Genomic DNA, 19,591 nt, shown 5'->3' with positions numbered 1-19,591 from the left:
TCGGAACCTGGTTGGAGGCCGCGGGGTGGGGGGGATGCTCAGGAGGCGCCCAGAGGCCTGGGGAGCGAGGACCGCGGGCAGGTGGAGGTGACGGCGGCCGGCACCTGCGGGCGAAGCTGGGGAATCGCCCCCTCGCGTCTGCGGCGCCGGCCCGCGGCCTCCAGAGCCGCCGAGTGCGCGGTCCTCCGGGCCTAGAGCGTCCCCGGAAGTGCCCGCGCCGCCGAGGCGCAGGCGGAGACGGCGCTTCCGGTCGGCGGCGGGCGGCGCGGGCGGCGCGGACGGCGGGCGGCGGAGGCTGCGGGGTGAGTGCCTCGGGGGGCGCCGGGGAGGTGGGAGAAGGGGGCGCGGGGCTGCCGACGCGGGAAACGGAGACCGGGGCACGGGGCCTGCCGGTTCCGGGCTGTCTCCGCGGAAGGGCGCGCGTCCGGGAGGAGAGCGGCACGCCCCCCGCGCGGGCGGCGACCGCTTCCCCGCCCAGGATGAGACCCCGAGGGCCGGCCTCCCCGACGGGGGTGAGGCCCCGGGGGGCCGACCTCCTGGTTCCCTTAATCTCCGTGCTCGTAAGGTGCCACTGTTAAGTGTGTTTTTGGTTTTTTTGCTTTTTTGTTGCCGCCGCACCTGCGGCGGGTGGAAGTTCTCAGGCCAGGGGTGGAATCGGAGCTACACAGCAATGCGGGGGCCAAGGCACGTCTGCAACTATATCACACAGCTGAGCTGGTTCCTTAACCCACTGAGCAAGGCCAGGGATGGAACCCACGTACTCATGGACACTAGTCGGCTTCGTTACCGCTGAGCCACAGCGGGAACGCCTTAAATTACATTGTTAATTGCAAACAAGGTGGAACAGTGGTTAAAAAGTATGTTGGCTACTTGTTTTCTTTTGCAGATTACTTGTTTATAACTTTTATTAATTTTTTGTTTTCTCATGAGTATATAGTGGTTTTTATATGTTAAGGATATGAACATCTATGTTGCAAATATCCCCCTCCCTCAGTTTTTTGGGTCTTTTTATGGCCGCACCTGTGGCGTATGGAAGTTACCAGGCTAGGGGTCGAATCTCAGCTGCAGCTGAAGGCTATGCCACAGCCGTGCTGGATCCCATCTGCAGAAGCTTGAGGCAACATCAGTTCCTTAACCAGCTGAGCAAGGCCAAAGATGGAACCGGCGTCCTCACGGAGACAACGTGAGGGTGTTTAACCCGCTGAGGCACAGTGGGAACGCCTTTATTTTTGTTCTTAACGGCCCACCCACTGCATGTGGAATTTCCCTGGCCCGGAGTTGAATCTGAGCAGCAGCTGCTAACTGCTGCAGCTGTGGAGATGCCAGATCCTTTAACCCACTGCGCTGGGCCAGGGATCAAACCCTCCCCTCCACAGCGCCTGAGCTGCTGCAGTTGAATTCTTCACCACTGTGCCACAGCAGAAACTCTGCCCAGTTGTTTATTTGTCCATCTTTGTTTTTTACTTTAAATATCCTTGTGTAGTTAAATCTCTCAGACTAAACCTTTCGTGTCAAGCTGTGCAAAAGCTTTCTTCAAAGTTGCACCATTCAGGTCACTGTTTTTGTTTCATACTTTCACGTTCAAATCTTTGTATTTATCAAGAAAAATTTTAAATACATGACATTTCTATGTATTTAGCATTTAAGAGCTGATTAAAGGTGCTGGTTAGGAATTCCTGTCGTGACTCAGCAGAAGTGAACCTGACTGGCATCCTTGAGGACGCAGGTTCGATCCCTGGCCTCGCTCTGTGGGTTAAGGATCTGGCAATGCCATGAGCTGTGGTGTAGGTTGTAGATGTGGCTCGGATCTGGCACTGCTGTGGCTGTGGCTTAGGCTGGGGCTACAGCTCCAATTGGACCTCTAGCCTGGGAACCTCCATATACTGAGGGTTCGGCCCTAAAAAGCCAAAAAAAAAAAAAAAAAAATGCTGGTTAGTTCCTCCTGGAGCTGAGACCACAGCAGGCCACTAACACGTGTTACCACACCTGTCTTTGCTCCAAATCTGCCAGGGGCAGGGGTGAGGGGAGCCAGCATGGCCGGGACGGAGTTCCCAGTGTGTCCCATGGAACTCTAGCTTCTGGGGTGTCTGTTTATTCAGGCCCTTGGTTTTAGGGAGGTGGCTCTGGTAGGGCCCTCCCTTCTCTGAAGACACCCTGACCTCACCCCCCTCTGTCATTTTGTCCCCTGTCCTGCTCTTGCACAGGTTGTCCCACTGCTGGCCTCTCTGCAGGAAGCAGCAAGCAGAGCCCGGGGCCAGAGTGGCCCAGAGAGGACTGCCCTGATGAGCGCATGCACAGGTGAGGGCTCCTCCCCTGTCCTGCTCCCCGGCCCCCTCTCTGCCTGGCTCTCCGGGCGCGCTCCCCTCCAGCTTTCTCTTGGTTCCCCCACCTGGACACTTCCGAGAACAAGATTTTCTGCCCTCATTTTATTGAAGTATAGTTGGTTTACAGCATCGTTAGTTTCCAGGGTACAGGAAACCGATTCAGTTACGTATAGATTCGGTTTTATATGTTTGTCTTTCACATTATTTTCCGTTCTGGTTTATTACAGGACACTGAGTGCAGTTCCCCGGGCTATACAGTAGGACTTTGTGGTTGGTTGTATGTGTAGACACTTGTGTCTGCGAATCCCAAACGCTTAATTTACCCTCCCCCCGCTCTGGTAACAAATTTTCTCTGTCTAGGTTTTCGTAATAATGGCCATTCCGACTCGTGTGAGGTGATACCTCATTGTAGTTTTGGTTTGCATTTCTCTAATAATTAGCAATGCTGAGCATCTTTTCATGTGCCTCTGGGCCATCTGTGTATATTCTTTGGAAAAATGTCTGTTTAGGTCTTCTGCCCATTTTTTAAGTGGGTTGTTTGGTTTTTGAATATCAAGTCGTATGAGCTGTTTGTACATCTTGGAAATTAAGCCCTTGTTGGTTGCATCATTTGCAAATATTTTCTTCCAGTCTGTAGTGTTTGTTTTGTTTATAGTTTCTTTTGCTGCACAGACGTTTGTAAGGTTGACCAGGTGCCATGTGCGTATTTTTGCTTTTGTTGCTGTTGCTGTGGGTGACTGGCCTAAGCAGTGCTGTGGTTTATGTCCGAGGAGGTCTTGCCTGTGTCCTCTCCTGGCATTACAGTGTCATGTCTTCGACTGAAGTCTTGCAGCTACTTGGAGTTTATTGTTGCGTGTGTGCTGGGAGGGTGTGCTCCAAATTGACTGACTTGCATGCAGCCGTGCCGCTTTCCCAACACCACTTGCTGAAGAGACCGGGAAAAAGGCACTGTGTGTCCTTGGCCTCTTTTGTCAAAGATAAGTGACCACGGGTGTGTGGGTTTATTTCTGGGCTCTCTACTCTGGTCTGTGTGTCAGTTTTCACGCCAGTGCCACACTGTTTTAATCACTGCAGCTTTGTAATGTGATCTGTGAAGTCTTGGAGGGTTATGCCACCAACTCTGGAGAATGAGCATATTCATTCTCGGTTGTGTCTCACCAAGGCCCAGCAGTGTCAGCAGGCTTGGGCTCAGGGCCAGTGGACAGGACGCGTGTGGTGAATGGAAATCTAGCTGGCCTCCTACCTGCTGGCCACCTCCCCCCTCAGCTCCAGGCCTCTGTGTTCTGAATTTCAAGCCACATTTGGGGGCTGGCAGAAGCTGAGGGCTCATATGCAATTTCCTGTTGCTAAATTGTCATGTGACCAGTGTTAACCACACCACCTTCCCTTAGCAAACATGCCCTGTTCTGGCTTTTCTCTTTTTTTTCCTTGTCTTTTAAGGGCCGCACCTGCAGCATATGGAGGTTCCCAGGCTAGGGGTCCAATCGGAGCTACAGCCGCTGGCCTACGCCACAGCCACGGCCACGTAGGATCCAAGCCACATCTGCGACCTACAGCACAGCTCAAGGCAACGCCGGATCCTCCAGCCACCGAGCAAGGCCAGGGATGGGCCCCGGTCCTCGTGGAAGCTAGTCGGGTTTGTTAGCTGCTGAACCACGATGGGAACTCCCCGTTCTGCCTGTTGTATGTCATGCTCTCCGAAGGTTCTGGCTCAGTGGTGGGAGCCAGGGGAGGCGCCGCTGTGGCTTGCAGGACACTCATGGTCCCGTCCTTCCAGAAATCACAGAACCCCCAAGTCAGGCGTGTTCTCCCTTTGGGGGTGACCCAGGGGCCCAGCCGTGGAGCCGCCCCACTGGCCCAGGACTCTGTGCTTCTCCCCTTGTCTGACCTTAATCCTCACCAGATTCGGCTCAGACGGGGTTCTTCAGTCGCGTGATTTGGGGCTAAATTTTAGCAGATGCTGCCATCCATAGTGTGGAGGAAAACAGGTTAGTCACAGCGAAGCCATTCACTTGGAAAAGGAGCAAAGAGAAGCACCCTGTCTGGGCTGTGCCCGAGACACAGGGCCTGCGGGGCCCCAGGCTGGGGGCTGGTCTCGGCCTCAGCGCGGTGACCTGCATCTGTGCCGGCCGGGGCTTCTTGCTCAGGACACCTGGCGGCCCAGGTTCTGCCTCCCGGGCCTGTGCCTCTGCCTGTCAGGGTTTCCCGTGTGGGCACCCTGGGACGGGGCGTCTCTGTTGGGGGGCGGCTGTGCCTTGTAGGGTGTTGAGCAGCCTCCCTGGCTTCTCCCCTCTAGGTGCCAGGAGCACCCCGTCCTGGTTGTGACACCAAAAGTGTTTTCAAATGTGGCCCCACGTGCCTGGGGCTGAATTGCCCCCACTGAGAACAGGTGCCATTCAGGGTCCCTGAGGGCTGTCACTGGCAGGACCTGGAGCCTGGCCGGGTAGGACTGAAGAGAGAGCGTGTGGCCTCGTTTTAACCTTGAGTAACTCCATTCGTCATAATCAGTGCCCCTGAGTCAGTTTCTTGAACTTCCACGTCTCTCAAACTCCGAAACCAGGGCCGGCCCTCCCCAGGCCTCCCCTGCTCCCTGCCAGGGCCAGGCCTCCCCAGCGCCCCGCTGCAAGGTCTGCAGCCCCCTGGATGGCGACAGTCTGCGGGCACTTGTCTGCTCTAACCTGCCCAGGACAGCCTCCTGACCCCAGCCCATCTGCCGTCTCGAGTGCCGAGAGGTGTGGCCGGGCTTTTAACTGCTTGCAGGCAGAAGGGCTTCCTCTTAACCCAGGGATGTGCTCACCCAAGTGGCCCTGGCCCTGTCTCACCCCCCACGCGCTCCCTGTGGTGGCTCCAGTAACGACACAGCATTCTGAGAGCCACACCGCTAAAGCTTTGGTCTAAACAGGTGGGTGTTCGGTGCCCACGAGCCGAGGGCCTTGTGTAACCGGCTGTTCACCACCCCCGAGCCAGGACCAGGAGGCCACCTCAGCACAGTCAGCTCCGCCTCCCTCAGCAGGGGCTGTGCCTCTCGTGCCGACCTGACTGGGGAAGGAGGCTGCCTGTGGATCTTGGCAGGTTGGGGAGCCGTGTGGCTGTGGACGCCCGGGGTCAGGGAGGGAAAGGGCCTGGATGTGTGCCATCCGCCCGGCCGCCCTGTGCCTACGGGGCCCACCGTGGCCCCTCGGCTTTGCGGCAGCCACGGTCCTTGGTGTTCCGGGCCATGAGACCAAACCAGGCCGTTCCCAGGGCCAGGGCTCTGTCTCAGGTGAGAGGGGTGGGCACCGTCCACAGTCACAGGGAAGGCTCTGCATTGGCCCTCCCCCAGCCCCTTGTCCATGCCTGTGCCCCTGGGGACATCTCCTCCCCTCTGGTGTCCCTCCGGTAGCTCTGTCGTCACACGGCTCTCTGGGGTAGCTGTGGCGCTGCCGCCATTCTCTTTTTACATCCTGTGTCTCTGCCCTTTTCCAGCTTTCTGAGCACAAGCATCAAGTGGCGGCTGAGCTTCCAGCTGTGCTGCTTCAGTGGCTGAGCAAGGGGCTCCGAGCACAAGGCTGATGCCACAGCAGGCAGCCCTGGGAGAAGGGGGGTTCCATGGAGAGGCCGTGCCAGGACTGTTCCAGGGGCCTCCCCAGGCCCCAGGGTTTCTGGATCCCTGTGCAAAGGAGGAAGCTGAAGAGAGGCCCGGCCTGGCTGTTGATGAGGAAACTGGAGGGCCGAGTGGCCGTGAGGACAGCATGTCCGGGTCAGAGGTCACCCTGCACACAGGCCATGTGACTGATGGGCGAGGCCCCTGGAAAGGGCGGCCGTATCAGTGCAGCACCTGTGACAGGAGCTTCAAATGCTACTCGGATGCGGTGAAGCATCAGAGCATCCACTCTGGGGAGAAGCCCTACGAGTGCAGCGACTGCGGGAAGGCCTTCATCCACAGCTCCCACGTCGTCAGGCACCAGCGCACCCACAATGGGGAGAGGCCGTACATTTGCAAGGAGTGTGGGAAAGCCTTCAGCCAGAGCTTTAACCTCGTCAGACACCAGAGGAGCCACACGGGAGAAAAGCCGTATGGATGTGCCGAGTGTGGCAAGTCCTTCGGGCAGAGGTCGGACGCAGTGAAGCACCGGCGCATCCACACTGGGGAGCGGCTGTACGAGTGCAGTGACTGCGGGAAGACCTTCATCCACAGCTCAAACGTTGTCCGGCATCAGCGCATCCACCACGGAGAGAATCCCTACGAGTGCAAGGAGTGCGGGAAAGCCTTCAGCCAGAGCTCCAACCTGATCCAGCACCAGCGGGTCCACACCGGGGAGAAGCCCTACGCCTGCCAGGAGTGTGGGCGTGCCTTCAGCCGCAGCTCCTTCCTCAGCGAGCACCGGCGCATCCACACCGGGGAGAAGCCCTACGAGTGCAGCGAGTGTGGCCGCGCCTTCAGGGCCTTGTCAGGCTTCTTCCGGCACCAGAGGATCCACACCGGGGAGAAGCCCTTCCGCTGTGCCGAGTGCGGCAGGGCCTTCCGCTTGAGCTTTCATCTCATCCAGCACCGGCGGGTTCATGGCACGGAGTGACCCTGTGGTGGGGTGAATGCGCAGCAGAAAACTGAGCAGCCGCCTGGCTTTGCCCCGCGTCGGGTCCGCGGGCTTTGTTCTGTGGGCGGTGGGGGAGGGAGAGAAGCCTGGGGAAAGCAGGCTCCACCAGGGAAGCAGAGGTTTTCCCAAAGGAAAGGAGCGTGCTGGCACCTCTGAAATCAATTTTTCATTTTCTTAGCATTGGTGTTTTCCTGAGGTCTCATTTACATGTGGTGAAACGCAGAGATCCTAAGTGCTTGGTTCGTGAGTTGTGCCTGTGGGACGACCACAGCGTCCACTGCAGCACTTCCCCCCCCCGATGACCTCCTCGCGCCCTCGCATCGGCCCCACATCCTCAGAGGCAGCCTGTGCCCTGGGATCTGTCACTCGTCTCGTGTGTTCCAGAACTTTACATAAATAGGATGACACACTTTTAGGTTTCTTCCCCTTTGCTTAATGTTTTCAGGTTCGTCCATGGATCAGTAGGTGTGCTTTGTTTTGTCTTTTTTGGTTGCCGTGTGACACAGGGAGTTCCTGGGCCAGGGATCAGATCTGAGCCACAGTTGCAGCTCACACCACGGCTGTGGTAACACTGGATCCTTTAACCTGCTGTGCAAGGCCAGGAACCAAACCTGTGTCCTGGCACTGCAGAGATGCTGCTAAGCCTGTTGTGCCATAGTGGGAACTCTGGTGGGTTTGGTGTTTTTAGTTTCACAGCACTTTTGAAAAGGCAAGAGTCGCCTGCTACCTCTCCTCAACGCTCTGTGCTTACGTCTAGGTCTCTATGGAAGTGTGAACCCTGCAGCCAGAATGATTTTAGCGCAGCCCCAGGTACAGGGCGTGCCCTCCACAGAAGCACAGGGTCAAGTGCACGAACTCTGCGGGGAGCGTGACGGAGGGCGGCGCACAGGGCTTTGGCCAGAACCAGAGGTAACGGACTCTCTCATTTTCGCACCCTTTCAGCACACAGAGCGCTGCTCAGCTTCCGGAGGGTCCGAGACAGAGCAGGCTTAAGGTCTTTATACTTTCAGCTTCCTCAGCATTGCCTGTCCAGGCTCTACACCACTGCCGTGGGGGGAGGCCGGCATGATGTCTGCTCTCAAGGGCTGCCAGCTAACAGCCCAGGAACAGAAGCGCATGCAGAGAACCAGTGGCAGAGAGATGAGGAAACAAGACTGGGGCAGGAGTGCCCAAGGGAGGGGATTCCTGAGCTGGCTGCTTGAAGGGCTTACTCAGCAGAAGGACTGGATGCTGTGTACAAAGCCCAGGTCAGGGCCCACGGGACTGTGAGGCGCGTAAGACACGTGCTCACAGGACCTCGCGGTTTGCAGCTGGGAGACGAGATGAAAGGTAAGACTGCTCCGGGTGAGCTCTGTGTGTGACCCCATCGCTGACAGCACAGCGGCTACGTGTGGACGTCACCTGCCGTCGGAAGGGAGTTTCTGTTGGAGACAAGCCCTGTGCGTATCATAAGACTCCGCCCTAAAGACAGGAGTGAGGTCCTGTTGCTGACAGTTTACTGGAATGACTAAGACAGACCTGAGCGGTCACCTGGTCCGGGGTCCAGAACAGGACCCAGATCCTCCTGGTCAGGTTGGTTTGGTGTCCCTGACACCAGCCGTCTCTGTTCTAGCTCAGCTACTGACTGAATCACTGGGTCTGGTGGCCGGCTGGGATGTCCAAAATAGTAGCTCAGTTCTGGGGCTCTTGTTGGCCCCGATTTCTTTTTAAGGGGTGAGCTTTAGGCTACAAGGTTGTGCAGCCTGTGGGGGCAGAGCTGCCTCAGAGCAGATTCAGTGGCACCACAGCCACTGTGCTACTGCCTTGTGGGCCGAGGCGAGGTGGGAAGAGGAACCTGTGAGTCCTGCACTGAGCCAAGACCCTCAGACGGGCTGAACTGTCTTCCCAGGTCCATGGTGCCCCCCAGCTGCCACCAAATGCCAAAGCACCCACTGTCTGGAGGAATGCTTCCCCTGCTTAGACCCTGTAGGGCCCGCTCATGAGATCGAGCTGGGGGCTTACAGAAACCACCAGGTAAACAGGAGGGTGTCTCACTGGCTGAGGCTCAACAAAAAGCCAAGAACAGACAAGCACAGAGAACTGCAGCTGGTGAGACCACAGGGTGATGCAGGCAAGAGCGTAGTTACAAAGAAGAAAGACGTGTTCCCGCTAAAACCTGGAACAAGAAGGATGCCTGCTCTCACCCCTTCCATTCAACATAGTACTAGTTCTAGCCACAGCAGTCAGACAAGAAACGAAAAGGTATCCAGGCTGGAAGGAAAGAGGTAACGTCACTACATGCAGGTGACATGACACTGTACAGAAAACCCTAAAGCTCCACACAGAAACTTCTAGAACTGATCCATGGATTTAGCAAGATAGCAGGATACAAGATTAACTACAAAAATCAGTTGCATTTCTTTACAGTCATGATGAAATAGCAAGTTAAAAAAAATCTTTTAAAATAGCATCAAATATATATAGAAATATTTTGTGTATATATGTACATATTTAATATATGTGTATTATATATTACTACATATTATATATGTGTATATATGTGTATACATGTGTATATGATACATATCTGTATGTATCATATACATATATGTATACAGTATGTATCCACACACATCTACATACTTAGGAATAAACCTGACCCAGGAGGTGAAACACTTACACACTAAAAACAATAAAAGTTGGTAAAGGAAACAAGATTATTTAAAGAAATGGAAAGAGACCTCAATTCTGGGATTGGAGGAACACTGTTACAGTGGTCCTACTACCCAAACGAGCTACAGACGGAATGAAATCCCCATCAAAGTACCCATGACTCTTCGCAAACCACAATAAGTCATACAGAAATGTAATTTTAAAAAATGAAAATGTATTAGGAGCCATAAAAGACCCAGAATTGCCAGAGCATCCTGAGGAAAAAGAACCAAGCAGGAAGCATAACCCTCCCAGACTTCAGGCAACACCACAAAGCCACAGTCATCAAAATAGCGTGGTGTTGACCCAAAAACTGACATGGACTGATGGAACAAAACAGCCTAGAAATAAACTTGCAAGGCCTACGGTCGCTCTTCAACAAAGGAGGCAAGAATGTGAAATGGAAAAAAGACAGTCTCTCAGCAAGTGGTGCTGGGAAAGCTGGACGGCTGCATGTAAATCAGTCAACGTCAAACACCCCCTCACGCCGTGGGAACCCAAGTGGCTGAAAAGCTTAACCCTAAGGCATATGACACCAGAAAACGAGAGAACACAGGCAAGACATTCTCTGGCTTCGGTCACAGCAGTGTCCTCTGAGGTCAGTCGCCCAAGGCTAAAGAAATAACAAAAATAAACAAATGGGACATAGTCAAACGTACAGACTTTTGCACAGCAAAGGAAACCATTAAAAAAAAAAAAAAAAAGACAGCCTAAAGAATGGGAGGAAATATTTGCAAGTGATGCAACCGACAAAGGCTTAGTTTCTAAAATATACAGACAGCTCCTATAACTCAATATCCAGAAACCAAACAACCCAATCAGAAAATGGGCAGAAGACCAAAACAGACATTTCTCCAAAGAATACATACGTACAGATGGCCAACAGGCACGTGAAAAAATGCTCAACACTGCTAATCATTAGAGAAATGCAAACTGGAACTACAGAGAGGTATCACCTCGCACTGGCCAGAGGGGAAGTCCACAGACAGCAAGTGCTGGAGGGTGTGGAGAAAAGGAGCCTCCCGCACTGCTGGGGAATGCAAACGGGTGCAGCCACTGTGGTGAACAGTGTGGAGGTTCCTCAAGAAACCAAAAACAGGAGTTCCCGCTGTAGCTCAGCACTAGGGAACCTGACTAGTATCCATGAAGACGCAGGTTCGATCCCCGTCCCTGCTCAGTGGATTAAGGATCCTGTGTAAGTTGCAGACATCACTCAGATCTGGTGTTGCTGTGGCTGTGGTGTAGGCTGGCAGCTGCAGATTAGACTCCTAGCCTGGGAACTTCCATATGCCCTGGGTGCAGCCCTAAAAAGACCAAAAAAAAAAAAAGAACTAAAAATAGAATTACCATGTTATGCTGCAATCCCACTTCTAAGAATATATCCAAACCAGACTCATTCAGAAAGACACATGCACCCCTGTGCTCACAGCAGCGCTGCTCACAGTAGCCAAGACATAGAAACAATCTATGACTTAGATTATCACACTGAGTGAAGAGAAATACGTGATCGTGCTTGTATGTGGAATCTAAGATGTGGTACAAATAAGCTTATTCACAAAACAAACAGAAAACACACGTATGCTCATCAAATCGGGAAGGGAGAGCAGAAGGGCGGTGTTAGGAGGTGGGGGTGACACCCACACCACGACGCGGCAGGCAGATGACCAGCAAGGAGCTCCCATGCAGCACGGGGACGGACACTCCGTATCGTGGAATAAACTAATGGAAGAGAAAGTGAGGAAGTACATGTATAAAGACAGTCACTGCTGTACATCAGGAACTCACACGAGGAGTTCCCGTTGTGGCTCAGCGGTGAACAAACCCAACTCACATCCATGAGGATGTGGGTTCACTCCCTGGCCTCACTCAGTGGGTTAAGGATCCAGGGTTGCTGTGAGCCGTGGTGTAGGTCACAGACACGGCTCGGATCCTGCGTGGCTGTGGCTGTGGTGCAGGCCGGCAGCTGCAGCTCTGACTGGACCCCTAGTCTGGGAACCTCCACATGCCACGGGAGTGGCCCTAGAAAAGGCAGAAAGACAAAAAAAAAAGTTCACCTTTTAGAAATGGAAACAGTGCAACTGGACCTCAGTGAGTAGGCTGAGTAGCAGACAGAGCTGAAGACACATTAGTAGCGGAAGAAACCTCTGGAGCCCAGAGCGGTGGTGGAAGTGTTCAGACATCTGTAGGAGAGAAGGTCTGGCAGAGATGTCACGGGCGTCCCCGACAGACAGGAGAGGGAGCCGGGCCTGCAGGGGCCCCGGGTTGCGCAGACGCTTCTGCTTCCCCATAGGCCGCAGTGGGGGCGAAGGCCAGGCAGGGAACAGCCGAGCCCGCCTCCCCAGAGTCCGGCCGACAAGGCCATCAGTTAAAGAGGTGAGTGCTGGAATCTATCCTCAAAGTTCCAACCATTCCCAGGACCCAGGATCCCCCCGGGCGTGTGTAAGCAGAGTAAGCAAGTGCAAGCCAACAGCTGAGGCTGCCTGGAGGCTCGGATGGACCCCAGCCTGTGGCAGCCCTGAGCCACTGTCACGGTCGTGGGACTGCACTGCACAGCCCACTCACTTGTTCTGGCAAGACCGCTATTTATTTTTATTATTTTTTTGTCTTTCTGCCATTTCTTGGGCTGCTCCTGCAGCATGTGGAGGTTCCCAGGCTAGGGGTCAAATCCGAGCTGTAGTCACCAGCCTATGCCAGAGCCACAGCAGTGCGGGATCCTTAACCCACTGAGTGAGGCCAGGGATCGAACCCGCAACCTCATGGTTCCTAGTCGGATTCGTTAAGAATTGAGCCACGACGGGAACTCCAAGACCTCTATTTAATGAAAGACTCCCAGACCCAGGAAGCATAACATGTGTGAGCCTCCCGCACAAACCAGAGGCTGTACCTCGACACAGCACAGTGGAGGCAGCAGACACACCGAGGCCCGAGAAGGGCTCCACCACCAGCAGAGTCACTCCGCCAGTGACCTGCCCTGAGCAAGAGACAGGAGACCGTGGAGTCAGGTCTTCACGGCGCTGAGGAACTGCCTGTCCACCCAGAACTGGATGCCCAGCTCGCTTCCTTTTTACAGGTAAAGTGAGAACAGATGCTGACGGAGACGTAAAACCCGAGACAGTTCACCAGGCAGCCTTCACTCGAGAACTGCCTGCACAGTCTTACTAGGAAACGAGGGGAGATGCTCGCAGGCCGATGTCTTCGACGCCCACTGCAGTGGCGCAGGCGGGGGGCCGGCCCGAAAGTAAACCCACCGCGCACGCAGTGAGGATGGCAGCCCACGCCCAACACGGGAGGGGCTGTGACACGCTCTGCCTGCGGACATGAGGTACGCACACACTCTAACCACAGACAGCGAATACCTGTCCGATCCAACAGAAAGAACAAATGTAAGAACTTCACAAGAACAAAACCTTACGATGTCAGTTAACAAGTAGAAGGAAAAGAGAAATGGGGGGGACTGGGCACCTAATCAGAGTAAGATGGCAGGAACCCCCCAAAGAGGTCCAGCATCTCAGTAAAGCCGGCCAGACAGAACAGCCAGTTAGAACATAAGGCTGGAAGGGGGAGCCTGTACCCAAACCACAGTAACCCCTGCAGACGAAAAGCAGGCAGAGGCTTATTAAGTCCAGCAAGGGGCTTAGGTGCCCCCCCCCCCAAGATAAGATGCCTGGGTCTGCTGTGCAAACGCTGGAAAGGCTCCGTGACCGGAGGGGATGGGTTTGGGGCCTCCACCCGAGAACAGGAACCACCCAGAGAAGAGGCGGAGTCCTGGCCCAAGGACCAGCCTCCTCAAGAGCCGCCCGCCCTCAGCTGCTCCCGAGGCAACAAGCCTCCCCGTGCCCAGAGCCTGCCCTTCCTCTGTGGATGGAGCCACGGGAGGCTCTCGATGGGGTGCAAGGTCGAACCAGAGAAGAGGCAGTTTTTACAAACTCAAAGGATACAGAGCGCGGGGAACAAAGCAGTGTGGTCAGTGACCTCCAGGGATCAAGAGTTCTCTCCGTCCATTGAAAGAGAACAGGACAGTATTTAAATGGGGCCGGGACAGGGGGGCGGGGTCCAGGAAGCGGGGTCCACCGCAGACAGACGGCGAGGGCTGCACGCGAGGGGAGGGCAAGGCCAGGGATGCTGAGGGAACAGCGCTGTGACCATTTTGTCTTCCCCAGGCCACCCTGCGGCCGTGACCACTTACTGTCCTCACGCGCACAGCACACCGAGTCCCGACCAAGGGCCGTGTCGGCCAAGGCTGCTCTCACCCGAGATTCCCCCAGCCTGGGTGCAGACAAGAGGCCTCCTGAGCCACAGAGCAATGAACTAAATACAGGACGGTCACGTGCCCCAACCTAGACTGTCAGGACCCCTCCGCCCCGGGCGTCGGTGATGGTCCTAGCCCCCCCTCAGCCGGCCCTGGGCGTCCCAGGCCACACAGCCACCTGACACCTCCCCGGACTCCGCTGAGACCAGCCTCTGGGCCTGTACACGCTCCTCAGTGGCCTGAGGACGCTGCCACAACTCTCAGGCCAAGAACTCAGCCTGGCCCCACATGCTGCCTCAGGGACATGTGGGCTTCACCCACCCCCGAGGCCACCACGTCCCCAACTGCCAGGTCAGTGTCTGGAGGGACAGCCCAGGGCACCTGGACAGAACATCCCCCCGGGGGAGACTGGCCCAGACACACTCCGGGCTCCACTGTCCCACCTGTTGAAGAAAGAGGTGCAGCACGTCTGAGGGCTCCCTGTCCGGTGCTGGCACCAGTGCGGGAGCAGGGGTGGCAAAGGACCGTCAGGGCGTGGCATCTGCTCCGTCAGGGGTCCCGCCCACTGGCCCCGCAGCCCTGCACACGGCTGGCCAGGCTCTCCAGAGGAGCACAGGTGGGCACGCAGCCAAGCCCCATGGCACAGCCCCTGACCATCCCTCTGCAGAAACCCTGAAGGGGCCCCTCACGCAGGAGGGGACACGTCAAGGGACAGGCCGGGTGTCGGCCACCTTCCTATACGACGACGACACAGAAGACACCTGCAGCCTTACATTTCATTGTGCAAAACCCCCCGATGTGCTTTAGTAGTGCAAAACCCGATGTGCCTTAGTAGTGCAGAAGCTGCCAAACGCATCCGATGAGGCCCAGGGAGGCCCGATCAGAACTCGAAGTCCTCGCCCGCCATGTCCAGCGCCCAGGCAAACTTCTCCCTCTGCGTCTTGTTGTAGATCTTCTCGACGGGCACCCCAAACCTCCTGCACCTGCCAGGAGACCAGGGCTCAGGAGCAACAGGGCACCCCGGCTACCGGCCGGCCCCTCTGGGGTGCCACCCACGCACGGCCACCAGCCCAGGGGTGAAGGGAGGGCAGTGTTCTCTGAGCAGGGCGCTCAGGGAACGCTTGTGGGGCACGCAGGCGCCCCAGCCACCCCGCCCCCAGCGGACAGGCTGCGGGGCCCCAGCGCTCGCAGTCCAGGGACCAGTGGCACAGGTCTCAGCATGGGGACACCAGCCAGTTGGGTCCCATCAGAGGAAGGGCCTGTGCTGACCACGGGTCTGGGGGCTGGAGTGGGGCCCCCAGGGAGTCTGGGCCCACATACCAGGCGATGCTGATCCGGGGGTCCAGGTAGTTGAGCTTGGACGTGCCCAGGGCCACCTGCTTGCCCTCCTCCTTGTCTGTGGCCTGTGTGCCCAGCCGCACCAGCTGCTCCTCCAGCTTCTCCAGCCGCCGCCGCCTCTTCTCCAGGAAGCTAGTGGAAGAAGGAAACGGGCCCCTGTGCCACATGGCTCCGCTCCCCACCAGGCCCCCTGTGCTTGGCCCTCGCTGCCCACCCACCCTCAGCACGAGGGGGACCCATCCCCCAGAACGGCCTCGCAGGAGGGAAAGGTACGAAACACACAAAGGCCCCAACCAGAGGGGAAGAGACAGAATCAAATACGAAAGCCCTCACTCCTGCTGTTCTTGAGAAACGCCGATTTATCAAGGTAGGACCCTCCTTCTCATGCCCCACAGCGCCCTTCAGATGTGATGCCGTGGGGCAGGCCCCTGCCCACGGCCATGATGCCCACGTGTACCTGAACTTCAACCCCAGTCCTTCTCCCAGGCGCTCGGGCTCCAAACCCACTGACACGTGTGGGAGGCCCACGTGCAGGGGAGATGCCACCGCAAAGGCCGGAGTGGCCCCGACAGACTCTGTGTGAGGCGGCCTCTGTCCCCAGGCTGTGCACTGGTGGGGGGCGCCCACGTGGCAGGGGGCGGAGGGAGGGCAAGTGGCCAGAAGCTCCCTGGAAGGCACCGGGAGTTTCCCAGCAGCCCCCCGGGAGCCTCGTTTTTCACTGAACATGAACCCGCCTGGGCCTGGCAGCCGGACTTCCTTACACACACCCCAGGGCTGGAGACGGCACCTCCGCCCCGAGGACACTTGTCACCACGAGGAAACTCACGCTTTAAGAGCCACAGCCACAGCAACCGCAGGTGAAAGGAGACGCCCCTAGACACAAGGACAGTGAGGGCTGCAGACGCCCCTGGCAGCGGAGCTCCGGGGAGACTTCGCGAGGGATCAGGCAGAGCCCCTGCGTGGCGATTCAGGACTCCCCACGAAGAGGAGTCCAGGTCCAGGCGCCGCCACTGTCGCTTCTACCGACTGGGATGAGGAGAAGCGCTGCAGCTCTTCACCCACTTGCGCAGGAAGGGGAAGACCTCCCAACTCTGGGACCAGCATCACCCGGAGACGCAGCGAGAAAACCAGAGAGCCTCAGCCGTTGTGAATACAGAAGGAAAGCCCCCATCACGCCAGCAAGCCTGACCCTGGCTACAGATCCTGCACCCCCTCCAAACCAGGCTCATCCCTGAGCCGAAAGAATGTCACGCCCGAGTGCCAGCTGGCGCCACCGTCGGAGCGGCAGGAAAACCATGGCACGCCATCATCACAACAGACGCAGAAAAAGCACCTGACAAAATCCACACCTTCCACGAAAAAACAAACCTCGACAATAAGAACAGAAAGGCATGTCCTTGTCTCGACAAGGGCACCTCGGCAATCCCGCAGGTGACCTCCAGAACAAGACCGGTCCACGGAGGGCACCTGGACCCAACACCACCAGTGGCTCCGGCCACAGCATCAGGCAAGAAAAAGACATTAAGCACCGACTGGAAAGGAAGCAGCAAACTCTCTCTACTTGACCATGACGACCTGCGAAGGAACTTCCAAAACTAACGAGTAAGGCCAACAGGGTGCGGGTGTGAGACCAGCATGCATCAGCTCTGTTTCTCTACCGTGTGCAGAGAAGAGCCAACCCAGGCCCACCTGGAGGAAGGGCTGCTTATGAGGCTGGACGGCGGCGGAGGGGGCTCCTGTGCACGAACAGTGCTGCTCCTGCTCAACTCCCGCCTTCCTCCGGGAGCCTGGAGGGGGCACGTGCGGGCAGAGGGCGGCCACGCGGCCTCTCACGTATAAAGTCGAAGCCATGACTGCCAAGGCCTCATGTGAGTGTTTGGGAATCGCTGACCCTACAGATGGTCTGGGGGATCGTGGGGAAGTGGGGTTCACGAGCATTCGGCGACGTGAAGCGTGGGGAGGGCGCTCTTGGGAGAAGGAGGGATGAAAGGCGAGGGCAGGACGCGCCCTTGGTCACTGGGTGGGCTGGGGTGGCGCTCGTGGGGCTGTGCCTGGTGACGAGACTGGGCCGGGTGCTCAGGCTGCCCTGCCCACAGGGCTAAACTACAGCCAGACGATGCCCGGCTTCTGCTCTCTAAGGGGGAGAACGGACTCAAAATTGGGCTTTAGATGCGTCCAAATGCTACCCGCTCACACTGCTCTCCCTGCCTAGTGGGAGGAAACTGTTAGATCCGTTCCCAAGCCCAGAACAAAGCTTTAGAGAAGAGCGCTGCGCCCCCCGCCACCCCATTCCAGCGGGGATCCTCCTGGGCACCTGTAAGGACTGAACTGCTAGGGACTTGAGTCAATGTGCAATAAAAAAACAAAAAAACACAGGAGTTCCCGTCGTGGCGCAGCACAAATCCGACTGGGAACCATGAGGGTACGGGTTGGATCCCTGGCCTCAGTCAGGGGGTTAAGGATCCAGTGTTGCCATCAGCACGCGGCTCAGATCCCGCGTTGCTGTGGCTGCGGCGTAGGTAGGTGGCTGCAGCTCCTATTCGACCCCTAGCCTGGGAACCTCCATATGCCTCAGGTGCGGCCCTAAAAAGACAAAAAACAAACAAACAAAAAAATCTAAACAAAATATTGGCAAACCAAATCCAACAGCTCCTTTAAAGGATTATACACCACGACCAAGTGGGGTTCACCCCAGGCCCCAGGATGTGGCTCAAACATGCAAATCACCGTAATTCACATCAGCCACAAAAAAGGTAAAACACTGACCATCTCAAGATGCAGATCAATCATCTGGCAATTCAGCATCCACGGAGTTCCCGCCGTGGCGCAGTGGTGAACGAATCCGACTGGGAACCATGAGGTTGCGGGTTCCATCCCGGCCTCGCTCAGTGGGTTAGGGACCCGGCGTTGCTGTGAGCTGTGGTGTAGGCTGCAGACTCGGCTCGGATCCTGCGTTGCTGTGGCTCTGGCGTAGGCCGGTGGCTTCAGCTCCGATTCAACCCCTAGCCTGGGAACCTCCATATGCCACGGGAGCGGCCCTAGAAAAGGCAAAAAGACAAAAAAAAAAAAAAATTCAACATCCATTCATGATAAAAACTTACCAAAGTGGGTATAAAGGAAACCTAACATAATAAAAAGCCACGTATGACAAACCCACCGCCCACAGAACCCTCAAGGGAGAAAAGCCGAAAGCCTTCCCACTAAAACCTGGAACAAGACAAGGATGCCCAGTCTCGCCCCTTCCACTCAACGGAGTTTTGGAAGTCCTGGCCACATCAGTCAGACAAGAACGAAAAGGCATCCAAACTGGAGGGGGAGAGGTGACACTGTCACTACATGCAGGTGACACGACACTGTACAGAAAACCCTAAAGGCTCCACACAGAAACTTCTAGAATTGATCCATGGAGTCAGCAAGGCAGCAGGATACAAGATTAACTACAAAAATCAGTTGCATTTCTTTACACTAACAATGAAATATCAGAAAGAAAAAGTTAAAAAAAATCCCTTTTAAAATTGCATCAAGTGAGTTCCCACCGTGGAAACAAATCTGACTAGGAACCATGAGGCTGCGGGTTTGATCCCTGACCCCGTTCAGTGGGTTAAGGATCCAGCATTCCCATGAGTTGTGGTGTAGGTTGCAGATCCCGCGTTGCTGTGGCTGTGGTGTAGGCCAGTGGCTACAGCTCCGAATAGACCCCTAGTCTGGGAACCTCCACACGCCGTAGGTGTGGACCTAAAAAGACAAAGATAAATAAATAAATAAATAAAATTGCATCCACTGAGTTCCCACTGTCGTGCAGGAGAAACGAATCTGACTAGTATCCATGAGGACGTGGGTTCGATGCCTGGCATTGCTCAGTCAGCTGAGGCTCTGGCATTGCCATGAGCTGTGGTGTAGGTTGCAGACATGACTCAGATCTGGCGTGGCTGTGGTGTAGGCCATCAGCTGCAGCTCCAATTCGACCCCTAGCCTGGGAACCTCCATATGCCACAGGTGCAGCCCTAAAAATAAATAAATAAATAATAAAAATTTTAAAAGGGCTATAATTCAAAAAGACACAGGCACCCCTATGTTCACTGCTTCACCATTTACAACAACCAAGACATGAAAACAACCGAAATGTCCACTGACAGATAAAGAAGATGGACACAGATAAAGAATGGATAAAGATGGCCACACACACACAGTGGAATACTACTCAGCCACGAAAAATAAAGAAAGAGGGAGCTCCTGCTGGGGCACAGTGGGTTAAAGGATCCAGTGTTACCACAGCTGTAGTGTCGGTTGCAGCTGCAGTTCAGACTCAACCCCTGGTCTGGGAACTTCCATATGTACAGGGGCAGCCAGAAAAGGAAAAGAAATGAAGTAATGGCATTTGCAGCAACGTGGGTGGCCCTAGAGACGATCAC

The 19,591-nt window shown here is 55.8% G+C and overlaps 2 protein-coding genes across 39 annotated transcripts in view; one reads left to right on the top strand and one right to left on the bottom strand.

Moving 5' to 3' along the window:
* Positions 1–248: 248 nt before the first annotated feature.
* On the top strand, positions 249–17,039 carry LOC110255235 (uncharacterized). 17 transcript variants are annotated; one of them, XR_014843284.1, is made up of 7 exons: positions 249–302; positions 2,205–2,298; positions 5,790–7,346; positions 7,659–7,810; positions 7,912–8,230; positions 12,663–12,914; positions 13,753–17,039. XR_014843284.1 is itself a non-coding variant. In XM_085021588.1 (4 exons), the coding sequence occupies exon 4, from the start codon at positions 5,876–5,878 to the stop codon at positions 6,878–6,880; it is 1,005 nt and encodes a 334-aa protein (XP_084877714.1). In that variant the 5' UTR covers positions 249–302; positions 2,205–2,298; positions 2,552–2,684; positions 3,801–5,875; the 3' UTR covers positions 6,881–9,592. The 17 variants fall into 17 exon arrangements, 4 of the variants coding, with proteins under 4 accessions (XP_084877714.1, XP_084877712.1, XP_084877713.1 ...); XR_014843282.1 differs by lacking the exon at positions 7,912–8,230; XR_014843280.1 differs by lacking the exon at positions 7,912–8,230 and having other exon boundaries at positions 5,790–7,570.
* The window catches only part of TOP1MT (DNA topoisomerase I mitochondrial), a 54,995-nt gene continuing 50,019 nt past the window's right edge, over positions 14,616–19,591 (bottom strand). For all 22 annotated transcript variants that reach the window (XR_014843205.1, XR_014843204.1, XM_085021415.1 and 19 more), the window contains 2 exons: positions 15,162–15,311; positions 14,616–14,824 (listed from right to left, as the gene is read on the bottom strand). Coding sequence is in view for 20 of the 22 variants with exons in the window: in XM_085021410.1 (XP_084877536.1) it covers positions 14,670–14,824; positions 15,162–15,311 (305 nt within the window). In the remaining 2 variants the exon portion in view is untranslated. The remainder of the gene's footprint in view (positions 14,825–15,161; positions 15,312–19,591) is intronic.

This window comes from Sus scrofa, chromosome 4 (assembly GCF_054392235.1).
Source record: "Sus scrofa isolate SSC_HxYL_T2T_F1_AM1 chromosome 4, Sscrofa_HxYL_maternal_Yorkshire_Landrace_v2.0, whole genome shotgun sequence".
In the NCBI taxonomy this organism is placed as follows: Eukaryota; Metazoa; Chordata; class Mammalia; order Artiodactyla; family Suidae; genus Sus; species Sus scrofa.
Note: the sequence above shows the minus strand (reverse complement) of the source record. Positions and strands in the feature narration are given on the sequence as shown.